The 19,690-nt window shown below is 33.1% G+C and overlaps 2 protein-coding genes across 9 annotated transcripts in view; one reads left to right on the top strand and one right to left on the bottom strand.

Annotated features, from left to right (window-relative positions):
• LOC100878472 (uncharacterized) overlaps nt 1-19,690 on the top strand; it is a 422,291-nt gene that overhangs the window by 317,275 nt on the left and 85,326 nt on the right. For all 7 annotated transcript variants that reach the window (XM_076533666.1, XM_076533669.1, XM_076533665.1 and 4 more), the window contains one exon: nt 12,124-12,288. In XM_076533666.1, coding sequence (XP_076389781.1) covers nt 12,124-12,288 — 165 coding nt within the window. The remainder of the gene's footprint in view (nt 1-12,123; nt 12,289-19,690) is intronic.
• LOC143264850 (uncharacterized) lies at nt 16,762-18,049 on the bottom strand. Of its 2 annotated transcripts, none has more exons than XM_076533789.1 (2): nt 17,038-18,049; nt 16,762-16,946 (listed from the first exon to the last, which is right to left on the bottom strand). In XM_076533789.1, exons 1-2 carry the CDS (start codon nt 17,342-17,344, stop codon nt 16,783-16,785), a joined length of 471 nt encoding a protein of 156 aa, XP_076389904.1. In that variant the 5' UTR covers nt 17,345-18,049; the 3' UTR covers nt 16,762-16,782. The 2 variants fall into 2 exon arrangements, with proteins under 2 accessions (XP_076389904.1, XP_076389903.1); XM_076533788.1 differs by having other exon boundaries at nt 17,042-18,049.

Below are 19,690 nucleotides of genomic sequence, written 5' to 3'. Positions count from 1 at the left end.
AAAATATTTTCAAGTCTGTAAGTTTACTGCACGAAACTTTATTATCACGTAACTCAGTAAAGTCTACAAATACTGTTAAATAATGTAAAAAGTAATAAAGTGAAAAAACTTTTAAACCTTCGAAGTCTCAAAGGAACTCGTGGCAGTAAATGGATTAGAGTGATTAAAATTAAGACTTTGTACTTAGTTAAGTAATTATAGTTTTGAAGAAATGTAAAAATATGCTCCTTTTTTCAAATTAAAGCTTGAGATCTCAACTTCAAGACCCTGAATTTTTTATTTTAGATTTGATGCATCCCTACCACAATAAGATCGTAAATGTGAGGTCATGTTTGCAATATTGAAAATTACAAAGTTTGACGAAATACATGGACTTGCCATATTTTTTTTTGGTGATACTGTTTACAGCAGCATAAAGTGCAAACCTTCATCTTTAATTTCCAGTACGTGAAAAACCGCTACCATTTTTTTCCGCAAAGATTCAGAACTTTAAAGAAACCCTTGCATTTATGGCATATATCGCCGGCATTAGCATTACCCAATATGCACCTCGGAGAGGTTTGAACGGTGTATTATGTTGTAAACACAAAATTTATTGACCGATATTTTGGAAGCTATTCGAAAGTCGCTTTACATTTTAAATAAAATGGCAGATTTGTATTCCTATACATAGCAGTTTGAAAAAAATGGGAATTTAATCTTACATCACTGTAAATTTTCACTAGAGAATATTTTCGAAACGTACAATGAAGTTTATTACTTTTTTACTAATTTAAAAAGTTTTCAAACATTGCGTATCAATTACTAAACGTTGTAGTATATGACTCAGAATTAAAAAGAAACCATTTATTTGTATATATTTAAATCAACGCACAAAAAACATTTATTTTAAGCGAAAGGACAAATTGTTGCAATAATCCTGATAAGTAAGTGAAATCTTCAGAGCAATTTGTACTTTCACTTAAGGTAAGGTAAATGGTTTTTCACATAATGGTACTTGCTTGAAGTAATGGTTTCTGAAGTAAGTGTACCTAGACAAATGGTTGCCCTTCGTTTCCAGACAGAACACTGCGATGTTCAGAAGCTAACGTGGAAACTTCTAACGTACACTATGAATAAATCGAATAGAAGAGGAGAAACTGCATCTTCTTTTGTGTTAACATCATTTGTACTGCAACACCGCATGACATCAAGATCACTTGCTCCTGTAACACTTATGTTACATAATTTACATTTCTGTTACGACGGTCGTTACAAAACTACTTTGATGCGATATAGTGCTTATAAATAATATATAAGACACTTACGGGGCTCTGTTAAAATTGATTACATAAGTAAATCTCTGAATTCTTTTTTTTTACCCTTCGATAATATGAAAGCGGGAATATGGCATAACATTTAAGCAGCCTGTAAACATCGAGAATTATAAATTTTCATTTTTATTTATGGCAGAAATTTGTGAACGCTGTATAAAGTAATAAGCCATGACATACGAACAATATTTTTCTACCAAAAATCATTTAAACTCTTTCAAATCAAGAAATCTAACAAGTAGATAATAAAATTTAGAGTGTCTGTATTTAATTTTGCGGGAGTCCGTAATTAACGCTGGGCCAATTTCACGCGTAATTTATTCACGCAATTAACGACTCGATCGTTAAATCCTTTTTTTCTTTCGTCGCTAACGAAATACCGTCACGTCCCTCAACGCCTTTGTATCCCTTGCATCTATCTTTCTTTCTCATCCACATTATTCTTTCCTTCCAACTCTGTTTCACTATTCTTTTCCTTCCTGTCTGGCATCGGACGGGACGTCGTTGTTTCAGCTAGCCGGTATTTGTCTCTAACAGATTAAACGGAGAACAAACGGGACGTGCGATAAATAAACTTCGACCATTTCGCGTCTCTGCATCACATCGTTGCTCTAAATCCCTCTTCCTTTTCACATAATCTATTATATTTTTGGTTAGTATAACGGCCAATTACTTCCATTATCTACGCGTCTTTTAATCCTTTGCACTCCGAATTTTATTTTAACTTCGTTACCAGCAGCTCCTAATGCTTTTAAATGTTTTATTTGATATTTATTTTAACTAAAAGATAAGGCAATTTAAATAAATAAAGGAAGAAATAAATTCACTTAAATACCAATTTCATTTACACTATTGTTGTATTTCATAATTTTCAAGTGTATGATATCCCTTGAAACAATTTCCAGGATGCAATCCTGGTTTTCCTTCGCACGTTTCACAAAAAAGGTGGTTTCTCTTCTTCCTCCAGGTATTTTTTTGTTTCAAAGTTTCCGCACTCGTTTACGCTTACGACGGAAATATTGACCTCTGCGATATCATTAGCAAGATCATTCGTATCATCCTCTTCCTCCACTATATTGTATTCAAGATCTACTTCTTGCATATTATGCATATTACATTTTATAACAAATTGACTAAGTTGAAAAAAATATTTTAAAATAACCCAATCCTTCATGAATAAAACAAAAAAAATTTAGCTAAATCGGTGAAGTAGTTTCTGAAAAAAAAAAATTCCTAAGTGAACCCTATTTTCGCCAAAATGGGCAAAAATTGCAAACTATGAAGGCTGGTCATTCCTTAACAAAATCGAAACCGACAAAATGATGACTTAAACTCCCCTTAATTTCACGTGGACTACAACATATTTCGGTTAGAGCAAAATCGGAGATGGTGACTTCCAAAAGTGATCGATTTGGCGTGGAATGACCCACATACCTAACTATTCACTGCATTCTGATATTCAAAATTATTATATTTCGTCTGTATTTACTGGACATTATTAGATTATGCAAAAATAGTTTTAACAGTTAATAGTTGATAGTTTTAAGTAGATAACATACTATAAAAGATATTCCATCAAAATAAACTTGGGTTTTATTAAATGCTTTCCATATATTTGCTTTAAAAATGATTTATTGTTCATATTGAATTTCCGAAGCTGAAAACGTTCTCCCATTTTTTGTTATGTTTGCTGCATGTTTTTACGTAGTTTTCATCTATGAGGTTTCATCTATGACCAAATTTTCTATACATATAAAAAGAAAATTGGATATTATCGGTAATAACACCAACTTATTGGTGTCATATGTATTGTTAATGCGACCGAATTTTTGTCGCAACCATATAACCATATAACCATGTTAGACTGATATGACTGAAATATAGAAAATCTTATTTTGTAAAACTTTTATTAAATCGTGGAAACCATGCAGAAAAAACTATTTTGAACAAATAATGATTCTGTTTTTTATCGAATGAAAGTAATTGTTCCAAACGTGCGATGGAGCACAATGCGCGGGTGTTTCGTAGGTTGTTCACAACGGGTCCGGTACAAACGGCCATTTTTGAAGGATAGAATTTTGCCATCGCCGGAAATATAGTTTTACTTGTTTTTTTAACAAAGCATTTAGAATATCTAATTTTCGTTTTCATCTTCAATAGCTAGTTCCATCATAAATGAGCTTTTTCCCGAAGGGCACCAAGAACGGTTCTCAGCCTGTAAATGATAATATTTTTTGGTCAACGTGCGTGTCACCTGAAGGCAAAAATCTTGGCGTTATTGGCCTTCAAAATCTTAAGGTACTCACCCGGTGTCTTCTATTAGGTCGAGTCATAAGTAACTTCCGATGCAGCTAAATAGATTTTATTGTGTGTATGGTGAGATTATGAAGGTATAAGTCACCACGAGTTGTTGAAGTCAAATTTAACGATTACTGCGAATAAATACATTTAGCAATTGCAAAGAGTGCAAGAGAAACTCCTAGAAAAGCGCCCTGCACTCGTCAATCGCAGAAATGTTTCTTTTACACGACAACGCGCGACCGCATACAGTAAGGGTGACTCAAGAAAAAATTCTTGAGCTTGGATGGTCTGTTTAACCACATCCACCTTACTTCTCAGATCTTGCCCCGACAGACTACCACCTTTTTTGTTCCCTACAAAACTTTTTAAATGGAAAAACCTTCAATTCTAAAGAGCAAATCAGGCAGGCTGTTGAATGCTTCTTCCAGTCCAAACCAACCACATTTTACAAGGAAGGAATTGATAAACTACCAGGAAAATGGGAGAATGTTATAGAAAATAGTGGTGAATATATAATAAAATAATATAATTTTGTTGTTTAATGAGAACGAAATAAATGTCTGATAAAAAAACGGAAGTTACTTATGACTCGACCTAATACATCCTTTTTCAAAAAAGGCGCACTAAGGACGCAAGGAAGGGTGGTCACAACGTTAAGGGGTATACTGATTGGAAAATTAACACTACGGACGAAAACCAATCAGCATACTTTTTTAATCTTCCGACTTTTCGCGGAAAACCAGACGAGAACGACTCGTCAGAACATATTATCTCGTCATCGCTGTCCGGGGGTGTCTCACAACTCATGTAACTCCCGGAAAAGGGTGATAGAGGACGTAATTCTGAAGATTTCTCTTTGCAAAAATAGGGTTTGAAGCTTCATTTTTGAATTATTAAGCAAAAACACGGATCAATCAGAGCGTGAGGATTACGCGCCCAGAAGCGAGAGCAAAAGGTTCGAGCCTAGCAACTGAGCACGATTATGATCAAGTGCCTATACGCCGGGACAGTGTAAATGTTTAATAAGAAGCCTTCACATCAAATCTCAGTTAAATAATAAACAGCACAGTTACAAATAATGTTCACTTATTCATCATGAGTAAGGAACAGTATTAGTTATGTGTAATTAACAGAAGTCGAGTAGATTAAATTTCTGTTTCTTTAGATTTACATAAAGCTTATAAACCATTAAACTAAGACTCACCAATTGTTTAAAAATAATCCTGTTTGATTGAAAATCGATCCTCCTAACTAGATCGTTCTATCGATCGCAATTATTCATAAAAATAATATGCAACTTTACTTTACTATCATTTTTTATTATCATTTTTCACTGTAATATTTTTTTGCCGCTTTTCACTAATTTCCTAACACAATAACGGTGGATAAATAAGCAGAGACGCGTAAACGATTATTCGTAAATACTTTCAGCTACTTTCTTTTCTCTTTGATGTTGAACACCCGACGATCTGTCCTAAACAGTCGAACGCAACGCGGCGAATATCTTCGACAGAAAAATTTAGGCAACAGTCCTTTGCAACAAGGATGTTTGACACTCGAACGTTTTGCTCGCTGGACGGTCACTCTGTAGGCATCCGAAAAAACCGTTGTCCCTTTCCCTTTCTAAACGGCAAAAATTTTCGCCTTTTTCTGAAGAAAAGCATACTCTCACTTTCGTTTAAGTGTCAAACATCCTTGTTGCAAAGGACTGTTGCCTAAATTTTCCGTCGAAGATATTCGCCGCGTTACGTTCGACAGTTTAGGACAGATCGTCGAGTGTTCAACATCAAAGAGAGAATAAAAAGTAGCTGAAACTATTTACGAATAATCGTTTACGCGTTTTCATTCGCGTTCTTTATCTGTGGTTATTTCATTAGGAAATTAGTGAACAGTGGTAGCACAATATTACAGTTAAAAATACCAATTAGAAGTGACAGATAAGTGAAATGAGTTCGCCGATCAGGTTGTGACATTAGGTATTGTACAGTATGTTTTTTTACAAAAGGAACAGGATTATTTTTAAACAATAGATGAGTGTGATTCAAATTTGCTTATCATGTATTCGTGTAGAATGAATAAATGAACACTACTTATAGTTATTCTATTCGTTATTTAACTGAGTTTTGATGTGAAGACATCTCATTAGAAGTTTTGACTGTTCCGAGGTAAAGATACTTCAGTACGTTCATGTTCAGCCGCTAGACTCGAAGCTGTCGCTCCCGCTTGAGCGCGCGTAATCCCCGCGCTCTAATTGGTCCGTGTTTTTGCTTAATAATTCAAAAACGAAGCTTCAAACTCTATTTTTGGAATGAGAAATCTTATTCAGAAGTACGTCCTCTACCACCCCTTTCCGGAAGTTACGCGAGTTGTGAGACACCCTGTATATTAGTTTTAGAAATTTAGAGTTTGTATAGATGCGAATGGCGAGAGCGAATAGTTGTCAAGGGCCATGGTGACGTTGGTGTCCTCACGGCCAATGTTTTGTCGAAGAAGCATTCTTGTGCTGACTGTGAGCGTGGTAACAGGCCACGGAATAGACAAGATATTTTGCTTCGTTAAATCTTTGTATTAATTTTATAATTTACCTTTCGGTTATTTTCTGATTTTTCCTATATTTTGTAAAGTTGAAAATTTTACCGATGGCAAAATTAAAAAATTTATTTCCTTCACTTCACGAGTAGTCCCAATCCTTGATTGACAGCAAGTAGGTTGGAACTACATATATCCATTATATGGGCATTTTCTTTAGGAAATGCTTTTGTTAATTTTGCCAAAGAAAATGGCGATATAAGAGGTGGCTCTACTACTTACATTTGCATGTAACTTTATTAGGAAACAATTTTATTTAACATTAATTCTGTAATAAATATTTTTTAGACATTTACTGAAGTATGACGTATAAAAGGGTATAGCCGGATAAGGTGGTCAAATGTGCCCTTGAGTCGAATTTGAGACCCAACTCGTCAGTCGGTAGCATATCCCAAAAAAACACCTCACACCAAGTTTCAACCCTCTATCTCATCCGTGGGGGTAGTAAAAGGGAAAAAACGAAATTCCGGTTTTTGGCCCTTTTTGCCTATTTAATTTCGTACAAAAATTCTGAAAAAATTCTAAAACATTGAGGTCCGGATAGCGCATCTTACAGAATTTTTTCAGATTTTTTGATCGCAAACTGTAGTCGTGAAAAATCAAAAACCGAAAAAAAATCCGAAAAAATGCGATTTTTTAGTGAAGATGTCGGAGCACTACTTTTATATTAATGTGGTAGTTAGGTATTAGTACAACTATTATTCTCTAATTTTTTCAGATTTTTCGGTGAGGTGCGCCGTAGTTAAAAAAATCAAAAACCGATTTTTTCGCGCGAAAAACTAACTTCTGCTTTGAATTTTTATGCCATTTTCCCATAAAAGATGCATTAAGTAATTTTAAGAGGATTCACGTTCACACAATTGATCTATGGATTACAACAATGCAATTAACGTAATTAATTAGTTTTATGGTACGTTCTTTATATACTTAAATGTTTGAAGGGCTTTCAACAACATCGGTGGCGCAGCGGTTATGGCGTCTGACTCATAAACCGCTGCATACTTTTTTTGACGCGGGTTCGATCCCACCCGACCTTACATTTTTTTTCTTTTTTTTTTTTCTTTAAATTGTTAATTTTTTTAATTCTAATTATAGAACAATGAGTGTTACTTATTTAAAAACATTTCTAACGCACTTTAGAAATATTTCAAGGTTTGCTTTTTTTTAACTTGAAAAACTTTGACAACTTTAAATTCATATAAAAATAATTGTGGAACATTTTGATTATATATCTTAATTGTGCTACAAGTTTATAAATTTTCAGTTGAGTGCATATATCAGTACAATTTTTAAATACTTCATTTCTGGTAACTAAGTAATAGAATTATGTCTATTACTTGTTGTTATAAGCATTTTGTTAATCTTGAATAGTTGAAGATTAGGTTTTTTCCTACTCAGGTATCCGACCATTGTACGTCGGGATGTTGTAAACTTGATGTTTGAAAAATGGTTAATTCAATTCATCCTTGAAATAATCAGGATGTACAATATTAAGCAAAATATGTCAAACAGAGCAAGTGATACCTGTTACAAATGAAGGCAGCAATGACGACGGATACATTTGACATAGTATTTCTTCAACAATGGAAAGTGATAAGTTACGAAAAATAAAATGTTTAAAAATAAAAATATATAAAATCGTAGCACAATTAAGACATGTAATCAAAATACTTACAATTATTTTTATTTCAACAGGTAGTTGGGGCTTTACTGGATAGTCTGCGATTAACGTAGGAGTCCCACGCTAGTCTAAGAACGTATAGACTGTGCGTAAATAAATCCTTTTCCCCAATGAAAAAAAAAACAAACCTTGAAATATATCTAAAGTGCGTTAGAAATGTTTTTAAATAAGTAACACTCATTGTTCTATAATTAGAATTAAAAAAATTAACAATTTAAAGAAAAAAAAAAAGAAAAAAAAATGTAAGGTCGGGTGGGATCGAACCCGCGTCAAAAAAAGTATGCAGCGGTTTATGAGTCAGACGCCATAACCGCTGCGCCACCGATGTTGTTGAAAGCCCTTCAAACATTTAAGTATATAAAGAACGTACCATAAAACTAATTAATTACGTTAATTGCATTGTTGTAATCCATAGATCAATTGTGTGAACGTGAATCCTCTTAAAATTACTTAATGCATCTTTTATGGGAAAATGGCATAAAAATTCAAAGCAGAAGTTAGTTTTTCGCGCGAAAAAATCGGTTTTTGATTTTTTTAACTACGGCGCACCTCACCGAAAAATCTGAAAAAATTAGAGAATAATAGTTGTACTAATACCTAACTACCACATTAATATAAAAGTAGTGCTCCGACATCTTCACTAAAAAATCGCATTTTTTCGGATTTTTTTTCGGTTTTTGATTTTTCACGACTACAGTTTGCGATCAAAAAATCTGAAAAAATTCTGTAAGATGCGCTATCCGGACCTCAATGTTTTAGAATTTTTTCAGAATTTTTGTACGAAATTAAATAGGCAAAAAGGGCCAAATACCGGAATTTCGTTTTTTCCCTTTTACTACCCCCACGGATGAGATAGGGGGTTGAAACTTGGTGTGAGGTGTTTTTTTGGGATATGCTACCGACTGACGAGTTGGGTCTCAAATTCGACTCAAGGGCACATTTGACCACCTTATCCGGCTATACCCTTTAATTTGAAATTAATGAATTTTAAATGTCTTTTGTTGAATTATTAGTAAATTATTATTATCAAAGCTGAATCTAACAATGAGAAACAGTGTTTATTGTTCGCTTAAGAACTTTACTGGCGCCATCAGGTATAAGGGCCTGAGACTGTTACTGAAAACCATGGTAATAAACACAGAGTAAGCAGTTGCTTCATTTGTCATGTAGAATAGAAAGTGTTCAGACGTTCTTTCAAACCACAAAGAGATATAAGGGTGTCTCATAACTAGTGTAGGTGTCTGAAACAGGGGGTAGCTGACATGATTCTGATTAAGGTTTCTCTTTGCAGAATTGGGGTTTGAAGCTTCGTATAGTAGTTTAAAAGAAATTAAAAAGAGTACTATTATTTTTTACTTATCTCCAATGTCTTCTAACTAAGAATCTGATATTAACGTTTGATTTATGGAACACGTCAAAATGATGGATCTTATTTTAATTAAATTACGAAAATCATTAAGATGCTGTTAAAAAATAGAAATTGACGAATAGTCGAAGCAGGCCATGTGCATTTTGTCAGTTCCCCTTCTTAAGGGAAGTTTCTCCAGGCCCAAGTGTCCTACACAACGATCATACCAACAGGGGTGTCCTCGAAGACATTCTTGTATTGTCTTTTGCCAGGATACAATTAAAACCTTTGAATATTTTTCAAACGCAACCAACCTATTTTACTAGGTGAACCTCACAGTCTTACAATGCGTTTATCAAAATAACTTCTGTTCCGTACGACGGTACATATGGGTGAGGATTTCGAAAGTTTATTTATGATCGGTCCATTAGGCAGCCGTTCTTGAGTTAAAATATTTCGGGTTTTTCCAATTATTAATTTTACTACATGTCTTGCCATAAATTTAGAGTTAATTTTCGCTTCATCCTCAACGGCCACTTTTCGATCATAAACACGGTTTTTTCCGAAGGGTACTTTAGAAACGGTCATGCATGGACCTAACGGTAACTTATAGTCGCCAAATGTACCTAGAAGAAAATCGCGGCATTGCCGGACGTTCGGAGTCTTCCCGCCAACTATCCGGATTTCCCACCCTGCCTAGACGAAGACGCTCTAAGGGAGCTATGAAGGGTGGGCCCAATCCCAAAGGGCACGCTGATTGGAATTTCATAAAAAAGGCGAAAAACCAATCAGCGTACGACTTCTGACTCCATCGTCAACGTAGGGGTCAAGACGACAGCGAGTCGTCAGATTCACTAACGCATTATTGAGAGAAACATCTCACCTATTCGCTCTTCATTCATTGCGAACATTACAAACCTCCATCAGTCGGGAGGACTTATTATTATTTATTTATTTTTGTAATTTACGTATTATTTATTTATTTTTGTAATTTAGTCTCAATTTTAACATAAGTGATCATTAATTTATTTGCTACCACGATCTCCAAATGGGAACTTGAATATACAGTGGGTCCAAAAAGTATTTGTACACCTAGTTTTTTTGCAATAACTTTATTTACATAAGTAACAAATACAAAAAAAATTGCTTCCATTAATAGCCTCCTATAAACAAAAATAATATGTACATTAAAAATTTTTAATAATATGTTATAAAAGAATAATACACTAATATAAAAATTTAAGGGCAAAAAAAGTATTTGTACACTTATAATTCTATTGCTAAACTTTGAAAGAATGCACATACCTCCGTGACATTGATCAAAATGTAAACATTTGTTTATTTACACATTGGTTTCGACCTTCTCACGACGTTAGTACGTCTGTGAACAACGTAGAGAAACCATGGCAAGCAAGAAAAGTGAAATATCTGTATCGCTGCGAGATCGTGTGATTTTTCTTCGGAAAGGTGGGGAAAGTTACCGAAAAATTGGCAAAGCTCTAAATTTAAACTTCACAACAGTGCAATATATTGTTAAGAAGTATGAAGAAACGGGAAGTACGGACAATAGGCCACGATCAGGTCGGCCGAAAATACTTACAGATAGAGAACGTCGGAGTGTTATTAAAGAAGTTACAAAATTTCCATTTATTAGTGCTCGAACTTTATGCAATGATGTCGCATCAACATCAGGAAAGAATGTTTGTCCTCAAACTATTCGAAACATTTTGCACTCCGCTGAAATATATGGTAGAGCTGCTAGAAAAAAGCCCTTTATAAATAATGTGAATAGGGAGAAACGGTTAGGATTCGCTAAAACGCACCTACAAAAACCAATTGAATTTTGGAAAAGCGTTATATTCTCAGACGAATGTAAATTTAACATTTTTGGCTCAGATGGGAAGAAATTTGTGTGGCGAAAACCCAATACCGAACTTCAGCAAAGGAACATCCACACAACCGTTAAGCACGGCGGAGGAAATGTGATGTTATGGGGCTGCATGGGGTACAATGGTGTTGGAAACATTGCGTTTATCGAGGAGTCAATGAATGCCGAAAAATATATCGACATATTGCGTAATAATTTACCCGAAAGTGCAAAGAAATTGGGTCTGAATAGGACTTACTACTTTCAGCAAGACAATGACCCAAAGCACACAGCTAAAAAAACGAAGGAATGGTTATTATACAATGTCCCAAAACAACTGATTACACCACCCCAGTCTCCCGACATTAACCCCATAGAAAATTTATGGCACCTATTATTAGGTGCATTGAAATAAGAAAAAGAAAGATATCAAATAAAACAGATTTACAACGAATTATTTTACAAGAGTGGCCAAAAATATCTAAAGAAATTACAAAAAAATTGGTCGAATCTATGCCAAAAAGGCTACAAGCCATTATAAATGCAAAAGGAATGCATACAAAATATTAATTAGGATCTAAACCATTAATAATTTGAAATTTTCTACTGAAGCCGTAAGTGTACAAATACTTTTTTGGCCCTCAAATTTTTATATTTATTGTATTATTCTTTTATAACATATTATTAAAAGTTTTTAATGTACATATTATTTTTGTTTATAGGAGGCTATTAATGGAAGCAATTTTTTTTGTATTTGTTACTTATGTAAATAAAGTTATTGCAAAAAAACTAGGTGTACAAATACTTTTTGGACCCACTGTATATGTATTTTTATCATTTACAATAGGTAAATATTGGTATTACCAATATAATATCAACACTTAACTATATAAAAATGTACAACAATACGTTAAAAGTAAAGAAGAAATTTGACAGTTAATGGGTTAAATATCCGTAAACCTAGGATTAAAATGTTTGTTAACCGTATAAATTTCACGCTTAAATAAAATTTTATTGCTTTCAGATGTGGATGTATTCGCTGGGAAGGGCATTATTGGACACGACCCCGAGAGTCGCAGCACTGACAGGAACGGTTTCCGTTTCACCCTCGTCTGCGCTTCAGTCCGTTCTAGCAGCCATGACGGAACCCGATCCTCGAAGACGAGCTTCCTTGATGAATCTTCTAGACGTAAGTCTGTAAATCTAGCAGAAATTCTTTCCTGTTCTTCCTTTTTTATCCGGCTCAACTCACGAGATTTTTCATGAAGATCGGTTAGTTGGTTCCTCGTCGCTATCAGTGTACAGAAACAGATGTTTAAAAAGCGGAAGGAAAGGATAAAACATTTTCTTCATGGCGAACACTTGTGTACCTGAGACCCTTTAGATTCATGTTGTTATAAAATGTTGAAGTTGGTATCTGTTTGAAATGTGAATAAGAAATAATGGAGAAATTTCGTGCATTTAAACAAGAGTTGTTTTTGTAATGAACACCTTGCAGTCAATAAAAGATTGTAAGTTTATAAGCCAATATAAGCGTATTAATTATTCTATTTCAAGTGTGTACGATATTATTTTAGAAGTACAAAAATTCCGATAATAGAATTTGCAAGAAAGATTAAGTATTTGTATCATAGTTTCTTGCAAATAATGATAAAGTTGGAGAATTCGGATTGTAATGTCTATTATAATTAGTAAAATCAATGGCTTCATGTAGATGATAGATTTATAATTTACACTAATATTTATTCTAGTGCCAAATTTCCTTATCTTAGCAATTTCATCACACGTATATTTTTTGATTTTGCACATTTTCTTGCGGTAAATTTAATTTAACACATTATCTTTACAAATGTCAAACGCAATATCTTTTTGGGATTTGATGACTTAAGTATTGTGCACCATTAACCCTTTAAACTGTTAATAATAAAACTAATTTACAGAGAACAAATTGTTCGTTTAAATAACGTATGGTACTCAATAGAATGTATAGCAAGATTTACATTAAAGTAATTCTTAGACAACTATGTTTGTCTAATTTAAATTTGCCAATAAATAATAAATATAATAGTAGGAATATTCCATAAAAATAGTAATGATAGTCATTAATAAAAATGATTAATGAATAATTTTATATATTAATAAAAACAATAATAATAATTATTGATATTATTTATATGATATTTATTTAAAGAAATTAAATATTAAGTTTGTAGGATTTTGTCTTTTACGCGTAATCTACTCTGATACGAAGTTTTTGAAGGTAAACTTTATATTAATACTTAATTAACCATTTGTTTATTAAATTTATTTAATAACAAATAAATATAATATTAATTTGACTGTTTTATAAAGTCTATGATAGTTCTTTTGTTGAAAATATGAAAGTACAAACTTATTTAAACTATGCAATGCCTACGAACAATTGATTAACTTTTTGGGGCACGGTGGGATCACAAGTGCCCCGCCTTTTTGATGTATTTCACGGTATGGTGGGACATTTTTAGTCCTTACTGCAAGAAATCTTACAGCTGCATGTGCATAGGTTTATATTTCACCTTATTTACGTAAAGCAGTTGGTAATGTTTTCAAATAATGTTACAAATGTGTTCATTGTGTTGGCAACATTCAACATGCAATTACCGGCTGAGCAATTGTTATAATCGGAAGGTTTATTGCACTCACATTTTTTTCTTAGTTTCATGTTAAAAATCGCAGCGGTAAGTTAATTTCTATAAAAATTAGTTCTTCATAAGCGAGTAACGATTTTTATAATATAAATCAATGGTTAAATTTGTTTGCAAATGATGAAAGTATAGTGGGATTTCATTTGTCCCACCATACAACTTGTGGAGTAATACAAAAAACAATTTTTCTTTATTGTTTATGTTGTATATTCTTAAAAATTTAATTAACTGTTACTATTTTGTTATATTTTTACATAATGTTATACCTTTATTAATAAAAATATACCAATTTTGTTTCATTTAAAACCCGATAAAATTCCTGTGCAACATGGGTCTATTTTTGATCTGAAATCCTGTGCCGCAAAGAGTTAAAATTGCAATAATTTATTTGCAGAATTAATAATTGTCAAACTGAATTCGTACAGCTTGACAAAAATTACTTACACTTAATAGTAGATAAATTGAAGCGAGAACTATATTACATCTTCAATGTCTTATTTTTTTATTTCAGATGCTTAGTACGGTTCAGATTTAATATGAATTTCGAATAACTATACATTACATTTTTATAATGCAGTGTGTTTTCTTATGTAATTAATAGGTATTTTCACAAAGTGCCATTTGCTTTTGAAATATTTGAACGCGTCTTTTTATAGAACACTTTTTTCAATCTACACATGAACCTGTTAGTACAGTGTTCATTCCATATAAGCAAAAATGTCCTTTCCGATATAAGCACAAATATTATCCCCACCACTGGGGGGAAGACCCCTCGAGACGCCGGAGGTTCGCTTGCCGGGAAATGTAACGTGACCCGGGTATTAGAGTATCCGTGAGACAATACCAATGCAAATATAAAACTTTTTTATTTTTGACTTTTTCGTTATCAAACTTTTACCAATTAATTCTTGACATTTTTCCGATTAAAATGAGACCAAACACGACATAATTTAGACTATATTTACTGGTTTAATTGACGATAAAAGTTTCTCACGTCGAAGAGGATAGCGAGTCAAAAAGAAAGAGACGCTACGATCGTGGCAGTCGGCAAAGATCAAAAGTCTGTTCGATTGTTTGCAATACTGGAGCATTGGTAATTTTTTTATTTTTCATCCATTTTTTTATATAACTTTTTCCATCATATTCGTGACGTTTTCCTGATTAAAATGAGACCAAACACGACGTAATTTGAGTTATATTTACTTCCAATATCTTATTAGAGTAAAATCATCGATGTACGCGTAACACTTGAAATTACAAGTAAATATGTCCTGAAGTATGTCGTGTTTGGTCTCATTTTAATGAGAAAAATGTTACAAATATGATGGAAAAAATTTCAACAAAAAAAATCAAAAATAAAAAAGTTTTATTCTTGGATTAGGAGTGTCCTTCTAATAGGTCACTGTCTGTTTACGTTCGATCTCCTTCGCTCGAAATGTAGCACCTTTACGATATACGCAAACGGCGACCGTGATATTTTTCTCTTCTGTCCTTTTCTACGTTCGGCAAGACATCAATCAATGTAGGACCTGTACGATATAAGCACAACTTCACTCCCGAAAGATTTGCTTATATAGAATATCCACTGTATAATAACATTAAAAAAAACTGTGTGAATTATACAAAAAGTTCGTTTTACTGAAATTTATTAATTAAAATTTTTATGTAATTTTGATGCAGGTTTAAAACGGTTTATGAATATAATTTTTCAGTTCATTCATGTATCAGTGCGTTTAATTTTATCTGGAGTATATATATTTTTATCTACTATGTGATAATTCAATTCCAGGTTTTACAGAATGGTTTCTTGTACTCCAAATTACTTTTATTTAAAAGTTTATAGCAATCTGTAATTTTGAGGTTTATCTAACAATTATCTTAATTCAAAATAATTTAAAGCAATGGAAAAATAATATAATAATTCATACTGATTTTCATTTACAGTGCACGAATTTTATGCATAAAATGCTGCTGCGAAAGAATATTATCCGTGTCTTCTGATAATCAGAAAATTAGCACATATTGAATACGCGAAATTTGAAATATGTATATCAGTGTATGCAATTATCGAGCACGAATAATTACCCTACTCTCTTCTAATAAAAATTAAGTTATGGATACAAAAATTACTTTCATTAAAGTTTTCAATAAATATCGATAATTTGATATGTTGATAATGTTGTGAAAATATTTGAATAGAATACAACACTAATTTTGCTACCAAAGTTTACATAATCTTGTTTAAACTTTGAAACTAACTAATGAAATTTAAAATAAAAAATTATAAGAAACTATACAAAATATTATATATCAACTCCTGAAAGCTGATCATTTTTCAACTTTTGCTGTGGTTTTGATGTTACCGTTTCTCTTAACATAGACGTATTGTTTAACGTTTTTTACTAAAATAATATCGGAAACTGATTTTCAAAGCTCTTACTTTTACAATTGCGAAGCGTTTTGAAATCATTTTTATCTACGCATATTAAAAGTGTTATAAAAATTATTTGTTAACGTTTGCAAACAAATATTATTCACTATCAAAGAGTTAGAAATGGTAAACAATGTATTTACTGCAAAAAAGGAACAGTAAAGAAATTCGAGCCTTAGTTCAAAAGGCTTGAAGCGGTTTAGCTGTTTGATATTGCCACAGGGTACTGTTGGAAATGTTTGGATTACTTTAGAATATAAGCGACGCAATTTCATTCGCTTTGGCTTATTCGAATAGTTTCCTTAATTCTTATGCTTGTTTACTCTGCATAAACAGGGGGGAAGTTCATCGTGTAACTTACTTCGATACATAAAAATCAACTGAAAAATCGGATTTTAATTTTTCTAACTTTGACATACCTATTATAAATACAATTATACAAGATTATACATGATTTCCTTACATTATCTCGTAATGTCCAAATACATGGTGTGTTCCGAAAGTAATGCAAATGATTTTTTTTTTAAAGGAATTTATTGCACCAATTTTTACAAATACTCAAAATTCTTCAAAGTACTTCCCTTGGGCTTGTACACATTTTTGCCAGCGACCCTGCCATGAACGGTACACGTCCTGGAATGCGTTTTCCGCAACCGCTTTTAGGGCCTCGGTCGCGGCCGCTTGGATGTCTTTTATCGACGAGAAACGCATTCCTTTCAGGGGTGTCTTGATCTGGGGGAACAAAGAAAGTCTGCCGGTGCCAGGTCAGGACTATAGGGGGGTTGGGGAAGCGTTAACACCTTGTTTTGGGTCAGAAACTCACGTACTCGCAGCGCGTTGTGGCAAGGCGCGTTGTCGTGATGCACTATCCAGGTAGCGGAGATGTGTTTTCTCGTCTTGACGACCCTTTTCCGCAGTCTTTCCAGCACATCCACGTAAAAGGCGGTGTTAACTATCTGTTCTTCAGGACGAAATTCTTTATGGACTGTTTGACGGACTATTTTGCTGGTTGGTGGCCGCTCTGAGCGTTGATCATTGTGAACCTCTTCCCGCTCTGCCTTAAAGGCTTTTAACCACCTCGAAACTTGTGAGTACGACAGAACAGAGTCCCCATAAGCCTCACGAATCATTTTAGTTGTCTCCTCAAGAGATTTGTTTAGTTTAGCACAAAAGCTTTATCGCGTAACGTTGTTCCGATCGTCGACGCCACTTTTTCCGTGACACAGTCACCAAACAGGGGGTCACAAAAATTCACGTCCTGTCCCTTTCACAGCTCGGAGAGCCTTGGGATCGGGTTCGTTAGAAAGCTTAGGGTCTCCCGCACCTAACTCACGTGATCTCATCCCCCTCCGACCAACAGGAGCGGCACAGGGATTTCGTTTGCATTACTTTTGGAACACACCATGTACATTATCATTTCCTAAAAAAGAAGCTTTTATTGGTTCAATTTTGACCCTCACTGTAAATTAATATGTAAAAAACACCGTTTGAAAATCATAAATTCAACCCTTCATATCATTCTATTAACATAGCTGTTTTAAATGAAATATTCCCCTTTTCCATTTCAAAGAAACTCAGCAGATTAATGCACATAACATCATTAACCCCTATCGCGGGATTACATCTTCCATGAAATATGTCATCCTTTACATCGTGTTCCGCACGATCTTTGATAATTAGGCTGCATATATTTAGGCAAATATGTATACTTGCAGTGGACGCAAAGAAATGCTAACATTTTCTCTTAAAATATATCTCTTAGTACTTAAATACACAGTATAGATGGTATGCATAAGTATGCATTAGGACACTTACTGGTTCCAACTTTATGTTTACTTAATTATATTAAATACAGCCAAATTTAGATTAGTTAATAATTTATTACTTTAATCTACTTTGACATACTTATACTCTACGCACAATTTAGGACGTAAATATAATAATATATATTCAATAATTATAAATATTTCATAAACAAACAAGTCGCAATCACTGGCGGTTCCACCATTAACAGAACATAAATTAGTTGATAAAATTACATATCCAATGTTTAAGCGAATTGTACTTACTTAGTTTATATTTATTACGAATTAAATTACGTTGCAAAAAGAGTTTCAAAATTGTTATAATCTAAAGAACAAAGCAATTAATAATAATAAAGTTCAAAGAAGAATAATGAAGATTTCACTTCATTACTATGAATATAAAGTAAATTTATGTAGGATCGGAAATAATCGAGGTTGACGGATCACTAGTTTTTTTTGGGAATAATAATAACAGAATAATAATTTTAATAATTTAACAAGAGTATAATAATCAACGAAATATAAAAATCAAATACGGACACTGATACAACTTTTCGGACGACTTCCTACTTCCAACGTTACAACGAGACTGACCCGCGACGCCACGCCGTTTTCCTCGTTCGCCCTGGGTTCCCGCGTAAAAGGAAACAAATGCTAGCTAATTCTTCGTTCCCTCGCTAATTTTCGCGGCAACTCATAATACCGCCGAACTATCTTGGCGCCAATCGTCCACGTTTCCCGCTCGCCCGATCGCGCCCAATCGTATTCGATGAACCCCGAATAAACCGATCCCATATTTATAATGATTTAAAATTTAAACATGAAATTGAACCAGAAATTGTGGAACAAAAATGTTTTGCTAACAATAGACTCAGATACAACAAAAAGAAACAAAAAGAAACAAAAAGATACTAAAAAGAACGAAATAATAAAGCTAATGTAGACTAATCACTGAATATAATAATGGAGTTATTGTTAATGTTAATTTAAATTCTACCTTAATTTCCTAATATTAACTTAATATTATATAATATTATTATATAAACTAAGCCATATAAACCATATAATCATCCATATGAACCAATAAAAATTTTTGCCATATATCGTATGCGAAGATCGCTTTAAAAAGGTAAATATACCATCAAATTTTTATACTTCATTAACTGTGATAACTTCTTTAAAATACTTCAACCTCTTAATACACTCAACCGAGCTAACTCGGATTCGAGAAACTGAATTTGTTCGATGCGCTCGGATAAATTTGTATAACCTTAAATTTTAGTCGAACATTTATTTTGCAATTTTCTTAAATTGCTCCAAGATTTTTGATAATCTTGTTTTGTGGAAAACATAAAGAAAGAAATAATGAAATTGTTGGAAAAACTGTTGCTTTTTAATTTTTATAATTAACAGATTACGGTATTAAATTTGACACTGATTTCAAAAACGAATATTAATAGATTAGTGAAGAATTGTAATTAACATTATAGTTTATTTGTAACATTTGATAATGATAGTTTACCTAAGAGATGGAGTACCTTAAATTCATATTACTTTCCGATAAAAGCAAAGAAGTATTTCAAATATAAAATTTCAATCAAGCAAAAGAGTCGACTTGTTAGTCTGGCTATCAAGTATAGAATAATTCTACAGTAATTATATCTACCATCA

Source organism: Megachile rotundata, chromosome 7 (assembly GCF_050947335.1).
Source record: "Megachile rotundata isolate GNS110a chromosome 7, iyMegRotu1, whole genome shotgun sequence".
Lineage (NCBI taxonomy): Eukaryota > Metazoa > Arthropoda > Insecta > Hymenoptera > Megachilidae > Megachile > Megachile rotundata.
Note: the sequence above shows the minus strand (reverse complement) of the source record. Positions and strands in the feature narration are given on the sequence as shown.

Excerpts from the sequence above, each read along its gene's own strand:
- LOC143264850 (XM_076533788.1), bottom strand. The coding sequence starts at position 17,344 with ATGATTCGTGAGGCTTATGGGGACTCTGTTCTGTCGTACTCACAAGTT. Across the intron at positions 16,947-17,041 it reads CTTGCCACAACGCGCTGCGA|ATCAAGACACCCCTGAAAGG; the intron begins GTACGTGAGTTT and ends TTGTTCCCCCAG.